The sequence below is a fragment of the Rhinolophus hipposideros genome, assembly GCF_964194185.1.
Source record: "Rhinolophus hipposideros genome assembly, chromosome: 2".
NCBI lineage: Eukaryota > Metazoa > Chordata > Mammalia > Chiroptera > Rhinolophidae > Rhinolophus > Rhinolophus hipposideros.
In genome coordinates this window covers 30,637,596-30,655,976 of record NC_138048.1, presented here as the reverse complement: position 1 = coordinate 30,655,976, position 18,381 = coordinate 30,637,596, and the positions used below count along the sequence as shown (strand labels likewise).

General features: G+C 33.9%; 1 protein-coding gene across 1 annotated transcript in view; it reads right to left on the bottom strand.

Moving 5' to 3' along the window:
• ADGRG7 (adhesion G protein-coupled receptor G7) overlaps positions 1–18,381 on the bottom strand; it is a gene marked incomplete at both ends in the record, with an annotated part of 62,761 nt that overhangs the window by 20,085 nt on the left and 24,295 nt on the right. The window contains 7 exons of the mRNA XM_081070378.1: positions 3,112–3,208; positions 3,889–4,235; positions 9,362–9,474; positions 11,984–12,139; positions 12,480–12,643; positions 15,995–16,096; positions 16,216–16,355. Coding sequence (XP_080926504.1) covers positions 3,112–3,208; positions 3,889–4,235; positions 9,362–9,474; positions 11,984–12,139; positions 12,480–12,643; positions 15,995–16,096; positions 16,216–16,355 — 1,119 coding nt within the window. The remainder of the gene's footprint in view (positions 1–3,111; positions 3,209–3,888; positions 4,236–9,361; positions 9,475–11,983; positions 12,140–12,479; positions 12,644–15,994; positions 16,097–16,215; positions 16,356–18,381) is intronic.

Here is an 18,381-nt window from a genome sequence, read left to right as displayed (position 1 = left end):
ATGAATTAAAAAATGAAAAGAAGTGCCTCCAACTCATTAATACATAGACTAAGTCCATCCCTAAATAAAATGGTGAGAGTGAGAAAGTTGATCTTCAGGACTTCTAGCTTCCCTTTCCTTCATCTGTAACTGGAGGACGACCCTCCTGCCATTCTCTACTTCACAGTCCCCTACACAGAAGAAATAGGAGGGCACTTGGCTAAGGATTTAATGATATCCTGCTGGGAAGTACTTTCAAATCTCAAGAAGCTTCTTTGGTGACTAACCAAGTGGCCATCCAAAGTTGTAAAGTTTTTTAGGGCATCCGATGGACACTTGTCTCATTAGGAAGACCACTTCAGGGAGGGTGTAGATGCCTAATCACTACATTGTACAACTGAAGCTGAAGCTGAATAATAATGAACATCAACTATAATTATATATATGATATATATACATATATATGTGACCATATATGTATATATATATGGTCACAAGAAGTGGAGTACATATATATGTATGTATATATACATATATATATGTGACCATGTATACATATATATATATATATATATGTATATATGGTCACAAGAAGTGGAGTACAGCATAAGGAATAGAGACAGTGGAAATGTAACGGCTCTGTGGGATGTCAGAGGGATAGTAGATTGGGGGAGGGGGGTTATCACTTTGTGAGGGGTGAAATGTCTAACTATTACATTGTTTTGTACACCTGAAACTATTAATAAAAATAATAATAAAGTAAAATTAAATTAAATTTTAAAAAAGTTTTAAATAAAAAAACATGAACACATTTCTTATCCAGGTAGCCTAAAGAAACACAATTTTAAAAGGGGAGGACAGGATCGGGAAAGAAAATGAGCAAACCAACTCTGTTGGATAAAGGCAGACTTGTAAGTTATGAAACGAATAGACAAATATTTATCCTTATCTGTATGAGTCTTGAGTAGTTTAAAACTTTAGACATTACAATTTCTGAGAATTCCTATTTATACTATAGACATGTGTGCATGTGTGTGCATGTGCCTGTGTGTGTGTGTGCGTATGTGCATGCGTGTGTACAAACGTCTATCAGATTCCTCAGTTACCTCACACTGAGGGCAGGCGGTGGTGGGTGAGACCTGGAAGGGAAATAGGTTTGGATACCATGGTCATTGAGAAGTGGGCACTAGGAGAGGGCTCCTTATCCCCTCTATCCTTTGTACTACTTGGAGAGAGTCTGCTGGATTTGTTCTCACCTTAGCCTCTCCTTTTGTTATTCTGAATTCAGTAACTCAGATTTTCAGAAATAACTGCTGAGGAGAGCAATGAATCCTACAGTGAGACAAACTGAGGAGAGCAACGAATCCTACAGTGAGACAAACTGTTGTAGGTGTGGAGTGGGATTTCTACAATTGAGATTGGAGAGAGTCACACAGTTGAGGTTGATCTGACAAACAGCCATAGACCTTGAGGTCTGGAGAGCATAATAGATGGACCTCAGATAAAGTGTTTAACTCCTTGGCGATTTTGTCATGAAGACAGCTTTAGCATATACAGCATACACTTTCCCCATCATGCATTACAATTTCCCATGATTACCTCAACCCTTCAGGAAAGTCTGAAAACAGCCTATATGATGATAGTAGAGAGAATGGGGGGATAGAGCATTAAAGAGGGGTTTGGCTTACCCTGCAGTCACCTCTTAATTGGGTGCTTGCAGAGACAACAGTGTTTCAGAGGAACGGGGTTAGGGGTTGCCAGGATCACTGGCAGAGCTGGGTGCAGTGGGGGAGAGCATGGGATACCCAGTGCAATTGCTGGAAGGATAACTCAGAAAAACAAAACAAAACAAAATCCTGCCTATTGCTCAATATATCCTGAAGAAATGTGACTCTTGATGCCTGTGTACAGGGTGGAACAAAAGGGAGAAGAATCTAAGAGGAGGCAGATATCCATTTTACACATCCTTTCCTCTCTTCCCAACTTAGCTTAGTATCTTCCCCAATATCTAATACTGTACTCAGGAAAGAATCTGCTCTCACTTATTTATAGCTCAGTGTGAATAAATTGAAGACAGTTGGCTTCTTTCTCCTGAAGGTTTTTATAGGAGTAGGTCTAGACCCGTCTTGGGTTAGGGTAGGAAACTAATAATGCAATTTAAAATGAATTACTTCTTCCACAAGATATTTGCATCTTATCTTGATCTTTAATGGTGGAATTAAAATTTTTAAACTCATTAAAGATGCTTAATCTTAATTAAATGAGAAAATAGTGCCTGGAGCATTTGACTCCTAAAATCAAGCCAGATAGGTAGCCTCCTATTCTACAGCTGGGCATGGTCAGCCCTGGAAATATGTCAGCACCCTGACACCACAGTCTTTCTTCCTTTGGGTGTACGTGTACGTTTCCAAGAGTTTTGTTTTTGTTTGAGTTAGTTTGGGTCTTATGGTGGAATCTTGGGATAAGAATGGTTGGATTATAAAATGAGAAGGGAGGATAAAGAACAGTTGCTGTTCAGTAGCAGAAATCCATGTAAAGGGTTCAGTTCAGCTTTTTTCTCCCCCTCCCCACATAAAAAGCAAACACCATGTAGTCAGGTACTTCCATTATTAAGTTAGTTATTCATGCTGGAGTCATGAGGAACATTTTTTATGTGTGACAAATCATCATAAAATATTCATTATAATCATATAAACATAGAATTGGCTCATAAGCATGGAAAGTGCTCTTCAAGTTATGAAGTATTTTCCTATTTGTTTGACCCCTCACAGTAACCCCTGAGCAGGCATTACTATTATTGTTATTCTCATTTTGAGAGGAGAAAAATAAGGGATTCCTAAGGATCATACCTACTGTGCCTTACGATTTTTCAGACTTAGTAAAAGAGGACAAATTTAATATAAGAAAGTTCAAATTTATAAATTTAGAAGGTAATTACTTGCTTTACAAAGGGGTTTATCAAAGGAGATTTTCATGTCACCATATTTAAAATATAATGTGTTCCTTGAGAATACTTAAAATATGACAATTATAAAGTGAGATTCATATGTACAGTCATACTTAGACTCAATATCACTAAATAGTTACACTCTTATATCAAAGAAATGGGTGTTTTAAAAAATATAAACTCACATTGCCTCTTCCCGATAGTGTAACTCCCACTCTGGATCAGTAAAATTCAGAGAAAAAATAATTCCCACTGTCATAGCCACCACTATAGCTGGGACTCCTAGGTGATAAAGAAATGCATAGAATTAATAATTTACCCAAGACTGGGATTAATTATAAAAGACCATAAATGAATTATACATCTAATCCTTTTCGGGATCTATTGTTCTTTCCACTATAAACAATGCATTAAATGATCCTACAGATGTAAGTCAACCTTGGGTATAATTTTTGTGTTTTCCTTTCCCTTTTAGTGTTGGCTATACATACAAATCCTACACTACTTGTGATTTCTTTGTAACTCTGACCATTCTTAAATAGTCTAATTCCTTTGTCACTTGAATAAATTTAAATTTAGTTATCACTAAAACAATTCTTTGCTGGAACCCAATAAATGTTTCAAATTATTTTTCTCAGAGTCACCCTAATTTTCTTTCTTAAACATTTTTTTTAAAGTAGCTAGAAAGTTACTTGTGGGCTAAATCTCCAACCAAGTTAATAGAGATGTTAAAGGAAATTAACATCTTGAAGTAAGCTTATGACTATCTAGTAGAGCTGACTTGATCCATCTGCCTCCATCACAGGAGTCTAAGCTACTAGGCAAAGGCTACTCTTCCTGATTTTCCATCTCCCTTACTTCAAGGCCTCCTACTATTAGGCCTTCCTTCAATAGGTGTTTGTTTAAATTAAATGACTTCAACAAAATTAAATTCCTGAGTAAGTGGTGAAGCAAACACTTACCCCATCCAATTAAAGAGATGTAAAGAATGAATCGTCGAGGAAGAGGCTTCATGGTCCTAATTAGAAGGAAATAGAGCTGTGCACCATTGAGTCCAGTCCAGGTAAATGTCACTAACAGAAAATAGTGCAGCAAGGCAGCAATCACCGTGCACGTGAGATTTGTGGTGGCAGTAATGTCTTGTGTGAGTACTTTATTATCCTTAGAATCCAAATCATTGGTGTAATTACCACTATTCTGTAAGGTCTTATTGGAGTTTTCAATTCCAAACACAAAAAGGAGGTTGAAAATCAAAATTGATGTGCACAGACTGACAAATACCCAGGTTACTGAGGTTTTTCTGACTTTCCTGAAAATAAATAAATAAATAAGTAAATGTAAATAAATTAAATAAATAAATAAATGCAAAATATACACTCTAGTGAAATTGTGAGGGAGCAAAGGAATGTTACTGTCCAATGTCAATCCAACTCATAGCCCAGTGGGCCAGCTGGTAAATCTACCTTCTCAACTATACCAGAAAAGCATACTTTCCTCTAATATCATTTCCACAGGGAAGTGAGTTAGGGAAAACAGGTTGATACATCCTTTCTTGAAACTGTGTTCTAATCAAAGGTGATAACTCTTCTCCAGGGATGGCCCCCAGTGAACTCCACTTCCTGATATTTATGCCTTGTGTGGTCTCCTCTCAGGGCTGGCCTGTGACTTGTTTTAACTGATAGAATACAGCAGAAGGCCTGGAAGATAGGGCCAGCTTATCCTTTGGACACAATAGTGCTTAGGGCCTACAACACTTTTATGGCGTACATCAATGTTTTAACTACTTTTAAAACCAGAAGAAAACAAAAAATGAACTTTTAGGTCAAAGAAAAAATTTTTAGCATATAATATTAATATATTTATCTTTATATCAATGCAGTCATAAAATATAACTTTTATCCTTTTTTATGGAGGAAGAGTCTCAGAAAGGCAAAAGTGTCTGCCTAGGGCCTATGGAAGTCATAACAAGTTTTCCCTTTTGTGTTCCTGTGAGTTCTGAGTCACCATGCTAAGTTCCTCATGGAAATGCTCTGAAACTACATCCAGAGAAATCCAGTTGTCGAGGCATCCCAGCTGAGCCTCCAGGTGACTCCAACCCCAGCCACCACCTGACTGAAGTCTCACGGGAGACCCTAAGCGATACCAACAAAAGAACCATCCAGTTGAGCCCCGTCAAACCACAAAATCATTACCGATAACAAATTGATGTTTTAAGGTTTTAAGCCTCTAAATTTTAGGGCAGTTTTTTATATTGCAATAGATGATAACATCTCTAGATTTGCAAGCACATACAAAATCTATCTATAGAAAGGCTCTAAATGGATTTTAAAATTTTTCAAGATAGAAAACTATTGCACATTAGTAGATGAACCCATGTGCAAATGTAGAGAAAAGTCTTGAGTTTTTAAAAGTATTTTATGTTAAAAATCATGTATAGACTTTTAAAATCATGTATGAATTTTAAAACAATAAAGACCAATATAATTTTAACTAGTTTTATAATTTTATGTAATAAGTTTAAAACAAAATGGTATAAGGTTTTAGCTTACATTACATTTAAAAAGTGAGGCTCCCATACACATTTTAAATTAAGCAAAAATATTTAAAATTTGTTAAATGGCCTATTGCTACTAATGATATTGTTCACAATTCGAGTAGACTATTGATGACTATCCCTGTGAATGGCTTATACTCAACAAAATTTCACATGTGTCTTTTCTGTAAGACATTGCAGAGCCCTTTTTCCATGGAGTATCAACAAAGACTAGTGTTTCAAGAACCACACTTTGGGAAATATTTGCTGATAGTCAAATTGTCAAGATATTCTAAATGGGCCTTTTAATGTCAAATATACCTGAGGACTGTCGCTTCATTGGAAGATATAATTCTGGTGTAAAACCAAGTGCTCTTTAAAACTGGTTTTTGTTTTCTTTTTTCTTTTTACAAACGATTTTGCTAGAAAAGAACAGCTTTTTTTCATTTTGTCTGCAAGCTGGCATTGTTTAACAGTAGTCTTCAGAAGACAATGAGATGTAGAGATGAGACAGAGATAGAGATGTAGAGATGAGAGAGAGAAAGAGAGAGAGAGAGAGAGAGAGAGAGAGAGAGAGAGAGAGAGAGAGAGAGAGATCTGTGGTGTCCCATGTGTGTATTTTCAAATTAGCAGAAATCCAAGGTTGCCCTTAATTATGTTGATCTCAAATGTGAGGCTTGATACTCTTTTTACTGTGCATGTATTGTTTTCCTTAATGTTTAAGGGCAGACATATCCTTAAATACCCTCTAATGACACATTACAGTTCTCTGTATGCCATGGTATACTATTAATGAAAGTTATAAAATCTTCACCCACTACCATCTAAACCCTTCTAGATTTTTCTGATTACAAGGCCTCTTGGAATAACTATTTCCCTAAGTTTATTACTATGCTTAAAGTTTGAACATCTTCAAGTACCTCTCTATTTTTAATGTCCCAGACTTTAATGAACAAGTCTGTTTGCTGACTATCTGATTTAACATTCCATCGTGATGCTTCTCAGTCTTTGGATTTCCACACTGAATAAAAAGCATATATTTAAATAGAACTCTTTTGAAAGACTTAATGACTAGAACTGCAGAAAGTATTCAAAAAATCTTTTGATACAAAGGTAAATTAGTTTCTAATTTTTCTCCAATTTCAAACATAAATTATAATCCACAGAATAGGCTATTTTTCAAAGAGTCTGGCTCTTCTGTATATTAGCATTTTCTGTGTATTTTGTATGCACAGAAATATATAATATTATATATAATATATACAAAATATAAAATTATATGTATAAGTTATATATAATAATAATAAGATGCTATCATATTATTTATATGGGAACCTGCCCATGAACAAAGAAAATTATTTGATTCAAGATTTTAAAATCCATATAATTTTGTTTTTGTTTCCTGATGAGTTTTTAGTGACATCTATGGAAGCACAATTGTGCTAAATAATGTGTCGATAGAGGATGCAAAAAAAAAAGAAAAATCGAGTGCCAATTGGAAGGAGTGAGATTTTAGGCAAAGAAACTAGTTATGCTACTACCACAAATTATTCATATAAGATCAAATAATTGTCTGTTCAAGTATGGTGATGGTAGAAATACAAATGAAAAGACAAATATAAGAGACATTTCTTTTTGTATGACAGGCCTGTAATTACATCACATGTCATTTTCCTTCAAGCTACTCAGCAGTTTGTCATCATATGTTTATTTTTGTCTATATCTGTATAACATTTGTCTTCCCTTCTGAGAATGTAAATACCATGAGCGATGGAAGCTTTCCTGTCTTGTTCACAGTTTTGTATTCAGTCCTCCCCTGGTGCTTGGCCGATAGTCAGCACTCAGTATAAAGAGACTCATTCATTGAGTGTGAAAGATAAAGAAGAGAAATCAAAAAGAATTCTGGCTCTTTGGATGAATGGCTAGTTCTAAGTATCGGGCAGAGAAAGTGGAAGAGGTACCTTTGTCATCTTGCTGTGCATGGAATAAGGAAGTGCTTAAAGCCTAATAGAGACATGACAAAACAACACGAAGGGAATGACTTCCTTTGATGACATTAGAGAATGCACTTTTTACAAAGGAATATAGTGACTAAATATGGAAAGAATGATAGGTTCGAAAACTATCATTTTCAACCACCAATGTAATAATATATTCCAGTAAGGATCATCGGTGGATGCCAAAACCATTGAGTAAAAGTTGGGGAACAGGATAGTCACACAGGATAGTCTCAAAGTATCACCCCATGGATTACCTATTATTTACAAAGGGACAAAATGAACCTTTACAGTGTCGAAACCTGGCAGACACCACTTTAAACCAGGAATCAAACTTAATCAATAATGGGACAAATTGACATCATGTACTTCCTGCTGTGTCACACTGAAAAACTTAATGATTTAGTATTTTCATAAAAATATTTACCGGGTATCTAATTATGAGGAAAATTTCATATAAATCCCAAGTTCTTGAATATTCTCCCTTCTACAAAATATCTAATCTGAACACTTCAAAAGTTTTAATGTCATGAAAGACCAAAACAAACAAATCAAAAAAAGCAGAGGAATTATTCTAGGTTAAAGGAGACTACCTAAAGAGGCATGACAACTAAATAAATTGAGAGGAAAAAAACAGCTATAATAGACATTACTGGGACAATTAGAAGAAATTTGAATATGGATTGTATATTAACATGATAACAGTATATTAATGTTGGGTTAAATTTCCTGAGTGAGTATAATTGTATTACACTATATAGGAGAATGCCCTTGTTCTTAAAAGATATGTGCTCGACGAATTTAGAGATGGTCATGATGCTTACAACTTACTTTCAGAATTTCAGGGGAAAAAATAGAAAAAAGATAAGAGCAAAATACTAATAATTGGTGAATCTAGGTGAAGGGTATACGGGTGTTCATTGTTCTTTTTCAGTTTTTCTGTAGGTTTTTTTAAAAATAAAATTGCGGAAAAAAATTTTAAACAGCAATACATTTAAAATAAAAAATTCTAAATCTGCACAGCTACAAAAACAGGTGTGAAGGAATTAAGTCAAGAGAAATAATTTTGAAGGAAAAATGAATTCATTTTGAGACAGCTTAAGTATGACAGGAAAACCAAGTAGAAATGCACAATAGACTCATTTATTCCCCAGGTATTCCTCTACTATGGGCCAAGTACTGTGCTCAGCCCTGTGGATACAGTAATGAAAACATAACAAACAACAGCAACAACAAAATCAGAGGAGGTCACTCTCCTCATCAATTTTCATGCTGATGGAGAAAACAGATAGTACACAAGTAACCTAATAAATGAATAAGCTTACATTTACAGATTGTTAAAAAAGTAGCATGTAACAAAAAATAACAAGTGCCATACAAAATTAGACCATGAGTAAGGGGGCCATGAGGTAGACCGTGAGGTGGAGAGAAATATGTGTGTATCGGTAATTTTTTAATTAGATGTTTTTAAACTATAGAATTCAAAAACTTTAAAAAGTTTTGCCATTTGAAAACTTAGTATATATTTTAAATTATTTTTATTTTCAAAATCTTTGCTGTTTTGCAATATTTCTTTTTTTTACAAATGCAAATTGGTAGTTATGGTTCTATTCACAGAAAGGAACTGTGACATCAATGAGCTACAAGACCATGTTAATTTTACATGGCAAACTTGTAATTACATGGTATGTAATTTTCCTTTAAGGCACTTACCACAGTTTGTAATATATTTATTTGTGTGTACTTCTTTGCCTCTTCAGGACCAAGTGTCTTCTATAAAATGGGCGTGTTGGACTAAATCTGATTTCCCTTCTAGTTTCGAGAATATGCTATGAGAATATGCTCAGAGGAAATAATATAAACCTAGCAACTTCTCTCATGAGAAGAGCCAGCTTCCCTTCTTACCTGGTGACAATCTGAAATATAATTGTGAGAACCAGACCAGTAATGGACAGTGCACATCCAACGTTGGATAATGTGTCTAGTGATTCAGGATATTTATAGTTCTTTTTGAAATTCTGCAAAATAAGTCAGGACTAATATTTTTAAATAATCATTTCTGAAATGTCAACATCATGAAAAGTTACATTGGTCAAAATAACAGATAGGTATCAGATATGCCTTCGTTTTATAAAACTGCTGCTGTATTTTAAAAGGAAATAAATTAACCCCTTATCACTAAGCGGTTTACATAAAGTAGGGCTTGAGAACAGTTATTTAACTAATTCAGTAAGGAAAAATGTATATACTATTCCTCAACATCTAAATTCAAAGTTGTTTGGATTAGATCTAAATTGGCTAGAGTTGCTTCATTTTCCATTACATTATTTTTATGTGTAACTATAATCCAAGGGGTAATTGGCACATCTAAGCTGATGCCCTAAAAATAACATTGCAGAAATATTTTTAAGGACATGAAAAAGGTTCATATGATCCTTTCATTGTTTTAAAGGAGATCTAATTTTTGTATAATATATCTTTATCTATCCCAGGATTTTAGTATATGTCCATAAAAAAAAGTATATTGCATGTGACTATGTACTCTTGGAAATCTAGTCACTTGTATATAATTCTTCTTGCTTATCTATGCTTTCTAATGTTTTAATTGTTAAAGTTTAAAAAGCCATATATGCTTATTTATAAAACATGAAAGTAATGTAGAAACATAATAGAAAAAAAGTCATGTTTCTCTTTACTGCCAGCTCCCCCACATCATACCTTACCTCTTGAAATCCTATCTCTTCTCTAGAGGTGGCCTTTTTTAATATGTTTACAAATATTATCTGTATCTCAAATACATAGGGGTTTAACATAATAGAATTATTATCAAACTGCTATTTAAGATCTAATAAACATTTTTCCATATCAGTATGTTTCTGTTCAGTAGGTAAACTTTCATATTTTATGCAATGAATATGTATTGATTTTGTAGATAGAAAATAAAAATAAAATAAACGTCATTTTAAATTATAAAAAAATAAAAATAAAAAAAATTTAATTTTTGTGTGCAGTTTCTTCCTGTGAGCAGGAAGAAAATTACAGATAGGTTTCAGATATGCCTTCATTTTATAAAACTGCTGCAATATTTTAAAAGGAAATAAATTAACCCCTTATCACTAAGCAGTTTACATAAAGTAGGGCTTGAGAACAGTTATTTAACTAATTTAACTAAGTAGATGAAAAAGAATAATTGAATACATAAATCTTCAGATCATAGAAATCATCTATTCACTCAAAGCCTACTTGCTCTTACTTTATATATAATTCTAGTCAGCCTTTTTAAAAATTTTGCAACCCAAAACTAATTATAAGTGTGAGTAGGTAGTCTTTGAGACAGATTCAGATATTAGTGAGAAGAAATAGCTGAAAGCCTGACCTCAAAAAAGGAGAAAAATAACTATTACAATGTACTATGTATCATTTACTAGGTATAGCAACCTGAGTTTTACATAGCTATTCAATGATACTAATGACCTTAAGTTATCAAAAAAATAAAAGTTTATCTTTATTATGTTCTTGTTGAGAAAGCAGATCTCTGTGTAACACATTAGAAAATAATTAATTAGAAAATCAATTAAAATAAGAAAGATTTTTTAATTTAAAATAAGAAAAATATAGGTATCTCGAAAGTTTTTAAAGCAATGTTCTAGTTTGATGTTATCTGTTGTACCAGTATGTTTTGATCTCCATTGGCTTCCCAAATATGGCTATGTCATAGGCTACTGGGGAATTAAAACATCTGCTTCTCTTTGGGAGATTCATAGCATTAACTGGCCCTTAATAACAGTAAGACATGCATTCCGTTGCATATAAAAACATTCTATCGAGTATAAACTAACATTTTTGGTTTTACCAGAATAAAAGGTTTCTGAAAATGGAACAAACAGAAAATCCTCTTCTTAAAAGGGTCAGCCCAAGAACTTTCAGCTATACAACTGTACACCAGAGCTAAGTGTTATCAGTTACTTGTACAGCCCATTTGGAGCTAAAAGATTTAAAGAATACATAGAAGAACTGTGGGACAAACTGAATGAATTCAAGAGTTTTCCCTCTTATACCTTCTAGCATAAACTTAATAACTTAGATGATTACAATGGAAAAAGCTTTGCGTAACTGATTTAAACTGCCGACCCATAGCGAAGTGTGTATTGAACTTGTCCCCAGCACACAGCTAGCTTTCCAGCCTTACCTCTGTCTAGAACAACTTCATGCTTCAGAACAGGCAAGTTAGTTAGATGGAGTATGTCAGCTCCTCTTTAGTACATGGGCTCCCTTCTCATTATTAAATATACAGTGCTGAACTCATCTATCCTGAGACCTAATTGCAAAAAAAACAAAAAACCTCTACTTACCTTTACCAGCATTTCCCTTTTCAGTCTCATCATTCCATCCCTGTTTTTCCATTTAATCTGAGTTGAGTATCCATGTAAACTAAACCCCAAAGTTATCTCCAATTAGTACATATCAGAATTGTGTACAAGGAAAATTCTTGTCTGGAAAGAGATTGCTATGCATACATACTCTTACCATTAATACAGTAAAACTAGTCATATGGTTGCAGCTGCAGCGCAGGAAGCCTCCAGTGAACCCTTCTTTTTCACAGCCCTTAGTGTCCCAATCCTTCATTGAAATATTCCAATAGACACAGGCATAGGAATTGAGTTGGAATTCTTTTGGGTTGTACTGTGAATTGATAAGACAATTGCAACAAATTGTTTTAATGCTTAATTGGCAGAAAAAAATCAAACAGGATAAGAGAGGCATAGGAAAAATTAATTACATACGTACTAAGTATAACATCTTCTTTAGAGGTTAGGGTGGGGAAAAGAATATAAAATTCAAATTAGACAATTTTATATTTAGCTAGTCAGACAAAAAATATGGGTAGGTGGAAGGTTTCAATGAATACTTTCAAAGAATCTTTCAAAGAGCTTTTCTGTGGATTTCTTTTGTCCAAATTATCCCTGGTTTTGTAATCAAGAGTTAGCTGAATTTTTAAACTTCTGTTAGTGGGAAAACTCACCGGTGGACGAAAGGCCATGTCAACAGAAACAGTCTGATCCCCCTTAGGCACACTACTATTAGTCGTGCTTGATACAATTTTTTGGTTAAATTTTAATTTTAAAGTTTTTGATTGGAAAAGCTTGTCGTTTTGATACACTATAAAGCCATATGACGTAGCCTTACCTGTGAAGAAAAAAGACATGAAAATTAATAAACAAGCCCTAGGGTAAACAAGAAACAAACCTATGTCATTGTTGAACTGCACAGCTGCTTAACATTTGAGTAAAGTACAGTCAAAATGGTTGGCTGGCTGAACCTTTACTTTATTACAGTATGTAATTAACATATATATAATTGTGGTTTGCCATTCTACCCACATTAAATGTTTTTCCTGAGGTTCACATTCCTTACCTTCTTAAATGGAAACACTAATTCCTGCCTAATCTACCTCAAGAAGGTATTGCTAAGATCTCACATGTAAAGTAAACATCTTGCTTTCTATACAGTGAGACATAGTGAACATGACGTGTTGGTAGGCCAAGGCCATTTGCTTCCTCCACTGAGAAGACATCAGACAAGAAACAGCAAATATTAGGACAGCTGTGCCTAGAGAAGTGCTTTGTGAGGTCTGTCTTCTGTTCAAAGGGAATGAGCAAGGACCAGTCTATTAAGTCACAGAGCCAGTCAAGTTGCTCTATCAGGGACTCTTTGAATGGAGCCAAATTCTATCATCTCTAGAACTATTGGTCTCTGACAATCACAGGCTTTCCCAGGGCTGAGGGCTACTGTGATACATTTGTTCAAGACATTGGAAAAAGTGGTCAGCTGTTCCTCAGAGATCCTAGAAGAGCATGGCCACAGCGGAGGGTTTTGCCATGAGGCTTACAATGGCAGCGTTCAGACAGAACCATCTAAGAAATGCCTTCTAACACTTCATGCAGCTTTTGGCCATATTTAAAAACAGAAGCACCAACAATAAGTATACACTTTAACTGAATTAATTCCCTAAATTGTTCTATCATTTAAAAGTGACATAAGGAAAACCAGCCAATTTAGTCATATGATTTGAGAGATAAGCCGGCAAGGCCCTGACAGCCTCCAATATATTCTCCACAGTTAGCCACATTGTTCTATCTTCCACCTGGAAATAAAGACATTGGTGTCTAGGATTTTTTTTCATGGCATATTAACCTCACCAAATTGTTCCTCCTGGACACGAGATGACAAAGTTAACCCTAAAAATGAAGTAAGATTTCTTTTCTTTTATTTTTTTGTAAAAGAATGACATGTTTGATGTAAAATTCAAATCCATAGATGTATATAGATTTAAAAATAGCAGTTTTTGCTCACCCCTCTCCTCATTCCTATAGTATTTTGGTTGTTTATTAAAAATCATCATCTCATCTAGATATTCATATTCATTAGAAGAAATTGTACTTACCACTATCTTGTAAATTTAAAAAGTCCTCATATTGCTAGACCTCCTTCATGTCTCTTTACTGAAATTCTCTCCTTTTTCTCTTCCTTGATCAAATTTGTCAGAAGCTTGTGTATTTCCTTAGTCTTTTTATGGAATCAATTTTTCATTTTGCTGATCAAGTCTAGCATTTGTTAGTTTCTGTTTTTATTAATTTTTACCCTTGTATTTTTTAATCCCTTCCTTCTAGTTTTCTTTATTTTATTTTTATGCTTCTTTAGCTGAATGTTTAGTTTATTTTTTAACAATTTCCTTTCTGTTCTAATAAATTTATTAAGAATATACATTTTCTTTTAAATACCTCATTGTCCACATCCCACAAGTTTTTTTTTTTAATTAATTTATTTATTTATTAGTTTCAGGTGTACAAACCACATCCCACAAGTTTTGATCTATCATGTTTTCATTGCTGTTAATTTTCAAGTAATTCGTAATCTGCACTTTAATTTCTTTTCTAACAGTGGTGCTTTAAAATTTCTAATTGGATAAAATTTTGGCTATTCTATTGTGGTAAATGTCTCATTTTATTGCATGGTGGTCAGTAACTGTGTCCTGTATGAGATACATATATATATTCCTTATGTGGCCTAATAAATGGTCAGTTTTTAAAGCAGTCCATTGATATTTAAAAAGAATTTTTATTTTCTGTTTTCTGTGTACATAATTATACTCACAAATGTATATAAAGGCCAAGTTTATTAGTTATTTTTTGTCTACTTGATCTTCAATTTCTGGAACAGTTGCCCTAAAATCTCTCTCTGTAAAAGTGATGTTTGGTCAATGTGGTTTTGTATTTCCAATAAATTTTTTGCTTATACATTTTAATGACGTCTCTTTAAGGGAACAAATAATTAAAATATATAAAATTTTGGAGGCTTTTTAAAAATCAATGTAAAAATATGTCCCTTTCAGTCCAATTTGAGTTTTTGTCTCTAAACAATGTTTTGTTTTGTTTTTAAATCTATTTGCCTATATTATAGTTTATGTGGAATTTAAAAAAATAGATCCCTATCTTTCACCAAACACAAACATAAATTCCAGGTGCACTGACGACCTAAATGTAAACACAAACACTGAAATAGTCAGGAATAAAATGTAGGAGACTATCTTTGTGACTTTAACATAGAGAAGGGTTTCTTTTTTAAAGTGCCAATTATAGAGGGAAAAATTGATATATTGGACCACTTATAAGTTAAAATTTGGGTATGACAAAAGACATAATGTATATATACATACATATATATATATATATATATATATATATATATATATATATATATATATATGTGTATAGCTAGAGACCGGAGGAAAGATGTTTGCAAGTTATATAACCAATAAAGACTTAGTTAACCAATTACAATTATACAACCAATGAGAATTCTGAATTTAGTCTTTCTACAATATGTGCATTCTGGCATTGGATTTTTTTATTTTGGGAGAAAATAATAATAAATGTATATGGTTAGTTCATTATTATTGTCAAATTAATCAGCCAATTTATTTTCACACTTTGTGAACTACAAACATTTCAAGTTAAAAATGAGAATTTCTGAAGGTCCATATGCAAGATAATAGGGAGCCCGTGGTGGGTACCACATATTAGTGGAAATAACGGAAAAACTGGTACTAGTAGATGATAACTGTGCCAATTACAGAAAAATACCCCTAGCACAGGTCTATAGGATAAATCCAAGACTGTGGGTGCCACGCCACTATGAAACAAGGGCAGAGTTTGTGACGGAATATTTTTTAAATGTATTTTTAACTGTAGAAATGAACCACATTAGCTAGATTTTTGTTAGAAAACAGATTTGTGTCCATGGTCAGAGCATTTCAGTTTGGCTATCTTCCAAAAGGTTTCTGGAAAGAAAGGGGGACAAATCATTTCTATGACCTAGAATAGTAGAGATTACCATAATCTGTCAGAGCTCAAACGTACTCAAATGCAAATTATTCAGTGTAAAACTAAGTAAATATTATTTTTCACTCAGTGGATTTTAAGTTATTAATGCCATGAATTTGAGTGCATTTTTAATATAACAAAGTTTGATACCTACTTTTTGAGGCACGGATTTGAAGTTCAGTCTGTCCATTCAAATCACATCCGTCCTCATTTGTATTTATACATGTGGAACCAGATGTAAGAGAATTGCTAGTTCCTATGAGAAGGAAAAACGTGTATTTTAAAAGTCTGCATTTTCATGAATAGAACATTATTTATGGTTGATAGCAGAATGCTCTCTCCTATTACAAGCACTGTTATGAAACAAAAACTCACCTTGATACAAAGTGAAGCGAACACTTGTAAGCCCCTCTGTGCTTCCTGAAGGGGTTTTTAAAGACTGTATTGCTATATTAGGATTCACCACTGTCTGGTTGCTCAAAGAGATGGAATAATTCTCCAATTGCTCAGTAAGGCTGCACAGAATAAAACATAACAACATAATATTCTAGAGATTCATTGTAAAATCAGAGGTGTGTGTTATCTCCCACATTCCAGTAGAAAGGTGTGACCACAGAACTCACGTGATCACAGCAATATTGACACAATCACCTAAAAACCATTGATTTTCTTTAACAGAGTTTTCTATTTTCATACCTACTATTTTTTTAAAGTTCTGGTGGACTGTCCCCACTGAAGGGTAGCTTTCTGATGCCAGAAAACTGGAACTCAAGAATGATAAATTTCCAGATAAAAATAATCTTTATTATGCTGCTCTTCACATAGAAGGATGGTGTTGCCACCCCCAATTGGCCAGGAATGAGATTCTTGTTTCTCCTGTGGTGAGAATCAATTTCCACTTACTCAATTCCTTCCTCTCACCCAAACCCCTTGGGTTCCAAAGCAAATCTTACAAGTTGTTCTTTCCTGAGATGACAGTTCATATGGAACTATGGAAGAACAGAACCCTGAGCTTATTGCCTTGGCTATTAACAAAATATTGCAGGTTTTCACAATGTTCTTTTCTACTTTAGATAAGTTCAAAGATTGGATAGAAGGTGGGAGGGAGTGGGGGGAACTGACAATTTAGTGTTCTCCAAAGAAAAGTCACAAGACCTGTTTTTTTTCTTGTTTCCTGTTAGAAATATTTGCACTGTCTCTGTACTTGACAAAACAAAATCTCTATGTCTAAGATAACTGGTTCAATCTAGCTTTCCCGGAAATGAAAGAATTTATTAAAATCTAATTGTTCAAAATTCTAAATCTTTATTGCTGTCACTGAAATGGTTTCCCTTCCCCAAGTGAAATAAAAAGAGAAATAAATTTTTAAATAAAGATTGCTCTATAAAGAGGATGTGATAATCATTTACATGGAAACATTCAAGTCAGCTTTGCTGTTTCAAAAGTTTTCCTTTCATAACACAATTTTCTGTAATTTTCAGCAATTCACACTATGTATTTCCCACTTAATGAATAACATACTCCAGAGTTACTTTCAACTGGAGGAATACTTTTTAAAAACTCCAATCTGCTAAGAGCACACTTCATGCATTCATGCAACCAACAATATCTGTCAAACACCTACTAAGATGTCAGTATCCTGGGAAACATTGGGGATACTTATAGGAGCTCCCTCAGACATTTGAAGGCTAACGGGTAAGATGTACTAAATATATGGGGGTGTTTGCCATGTTCATAACCGCTTTCAAAATTTTGCTCTAATTATAGCCATTTCTAAAGCCATTTTCTTCTTCCATATGAATTTTACCTGCTCTTGTAATAACTGACTGGATTAGAGATGGGTGCCTGACTCAGAGTACCCGATCTGGAGGCTGGCCATCAACTTGATACAAAGGACGAGAAGAAGCAATCAGATTCTTTCACACAGGAACTTTCCATTTCATGCAACAGTTATTTTAGGAAAGTCATGGTTTAGAAAGGACCAGAGAAGTCATTATATCATTTGTAAGGATATAGCCTCATTCAAATTAAACATGATAAGGGAGGATATTTCCCTCCCCTCTTTTTTCATAGAACACTTACTTTAGAAAAGTTGTAAGTATTTTCTCCTCTCTTTACAACATGAAAAAATCCTTTTGAAGACTAGATGGGCATTTCATCAGCTTTGTGACCTAGGAATGTCTTTCTCAAGCACATGGGAGCTATTTCTTTGAAATGTAAACATCAAGGGAGGTAGCATCTAATATCCCAGATTCTGTGGGAGAGTAGGAGCCTAACTTCAGTGATTGGGCACCTTGCTCCAAGTTGCAAAACTACCTCCTATAATAAAGATATAGAAGTTTGTTTTTCCTCTGGATAAAGTCAATTAGCTAACACAAATGGTCACCTCACTTACCAAGTAAACTTAGGAAGTGCTATGGGTGACAAATAGTGCTGTCAAATTCTCTTAATTGAGGATTAATTATTGTTTATCTGAAAACATGGATGTAATAGGTTATATATGTTTGTCTATCTAAAAGAGAGATTCCTTTCTGTGTTTGC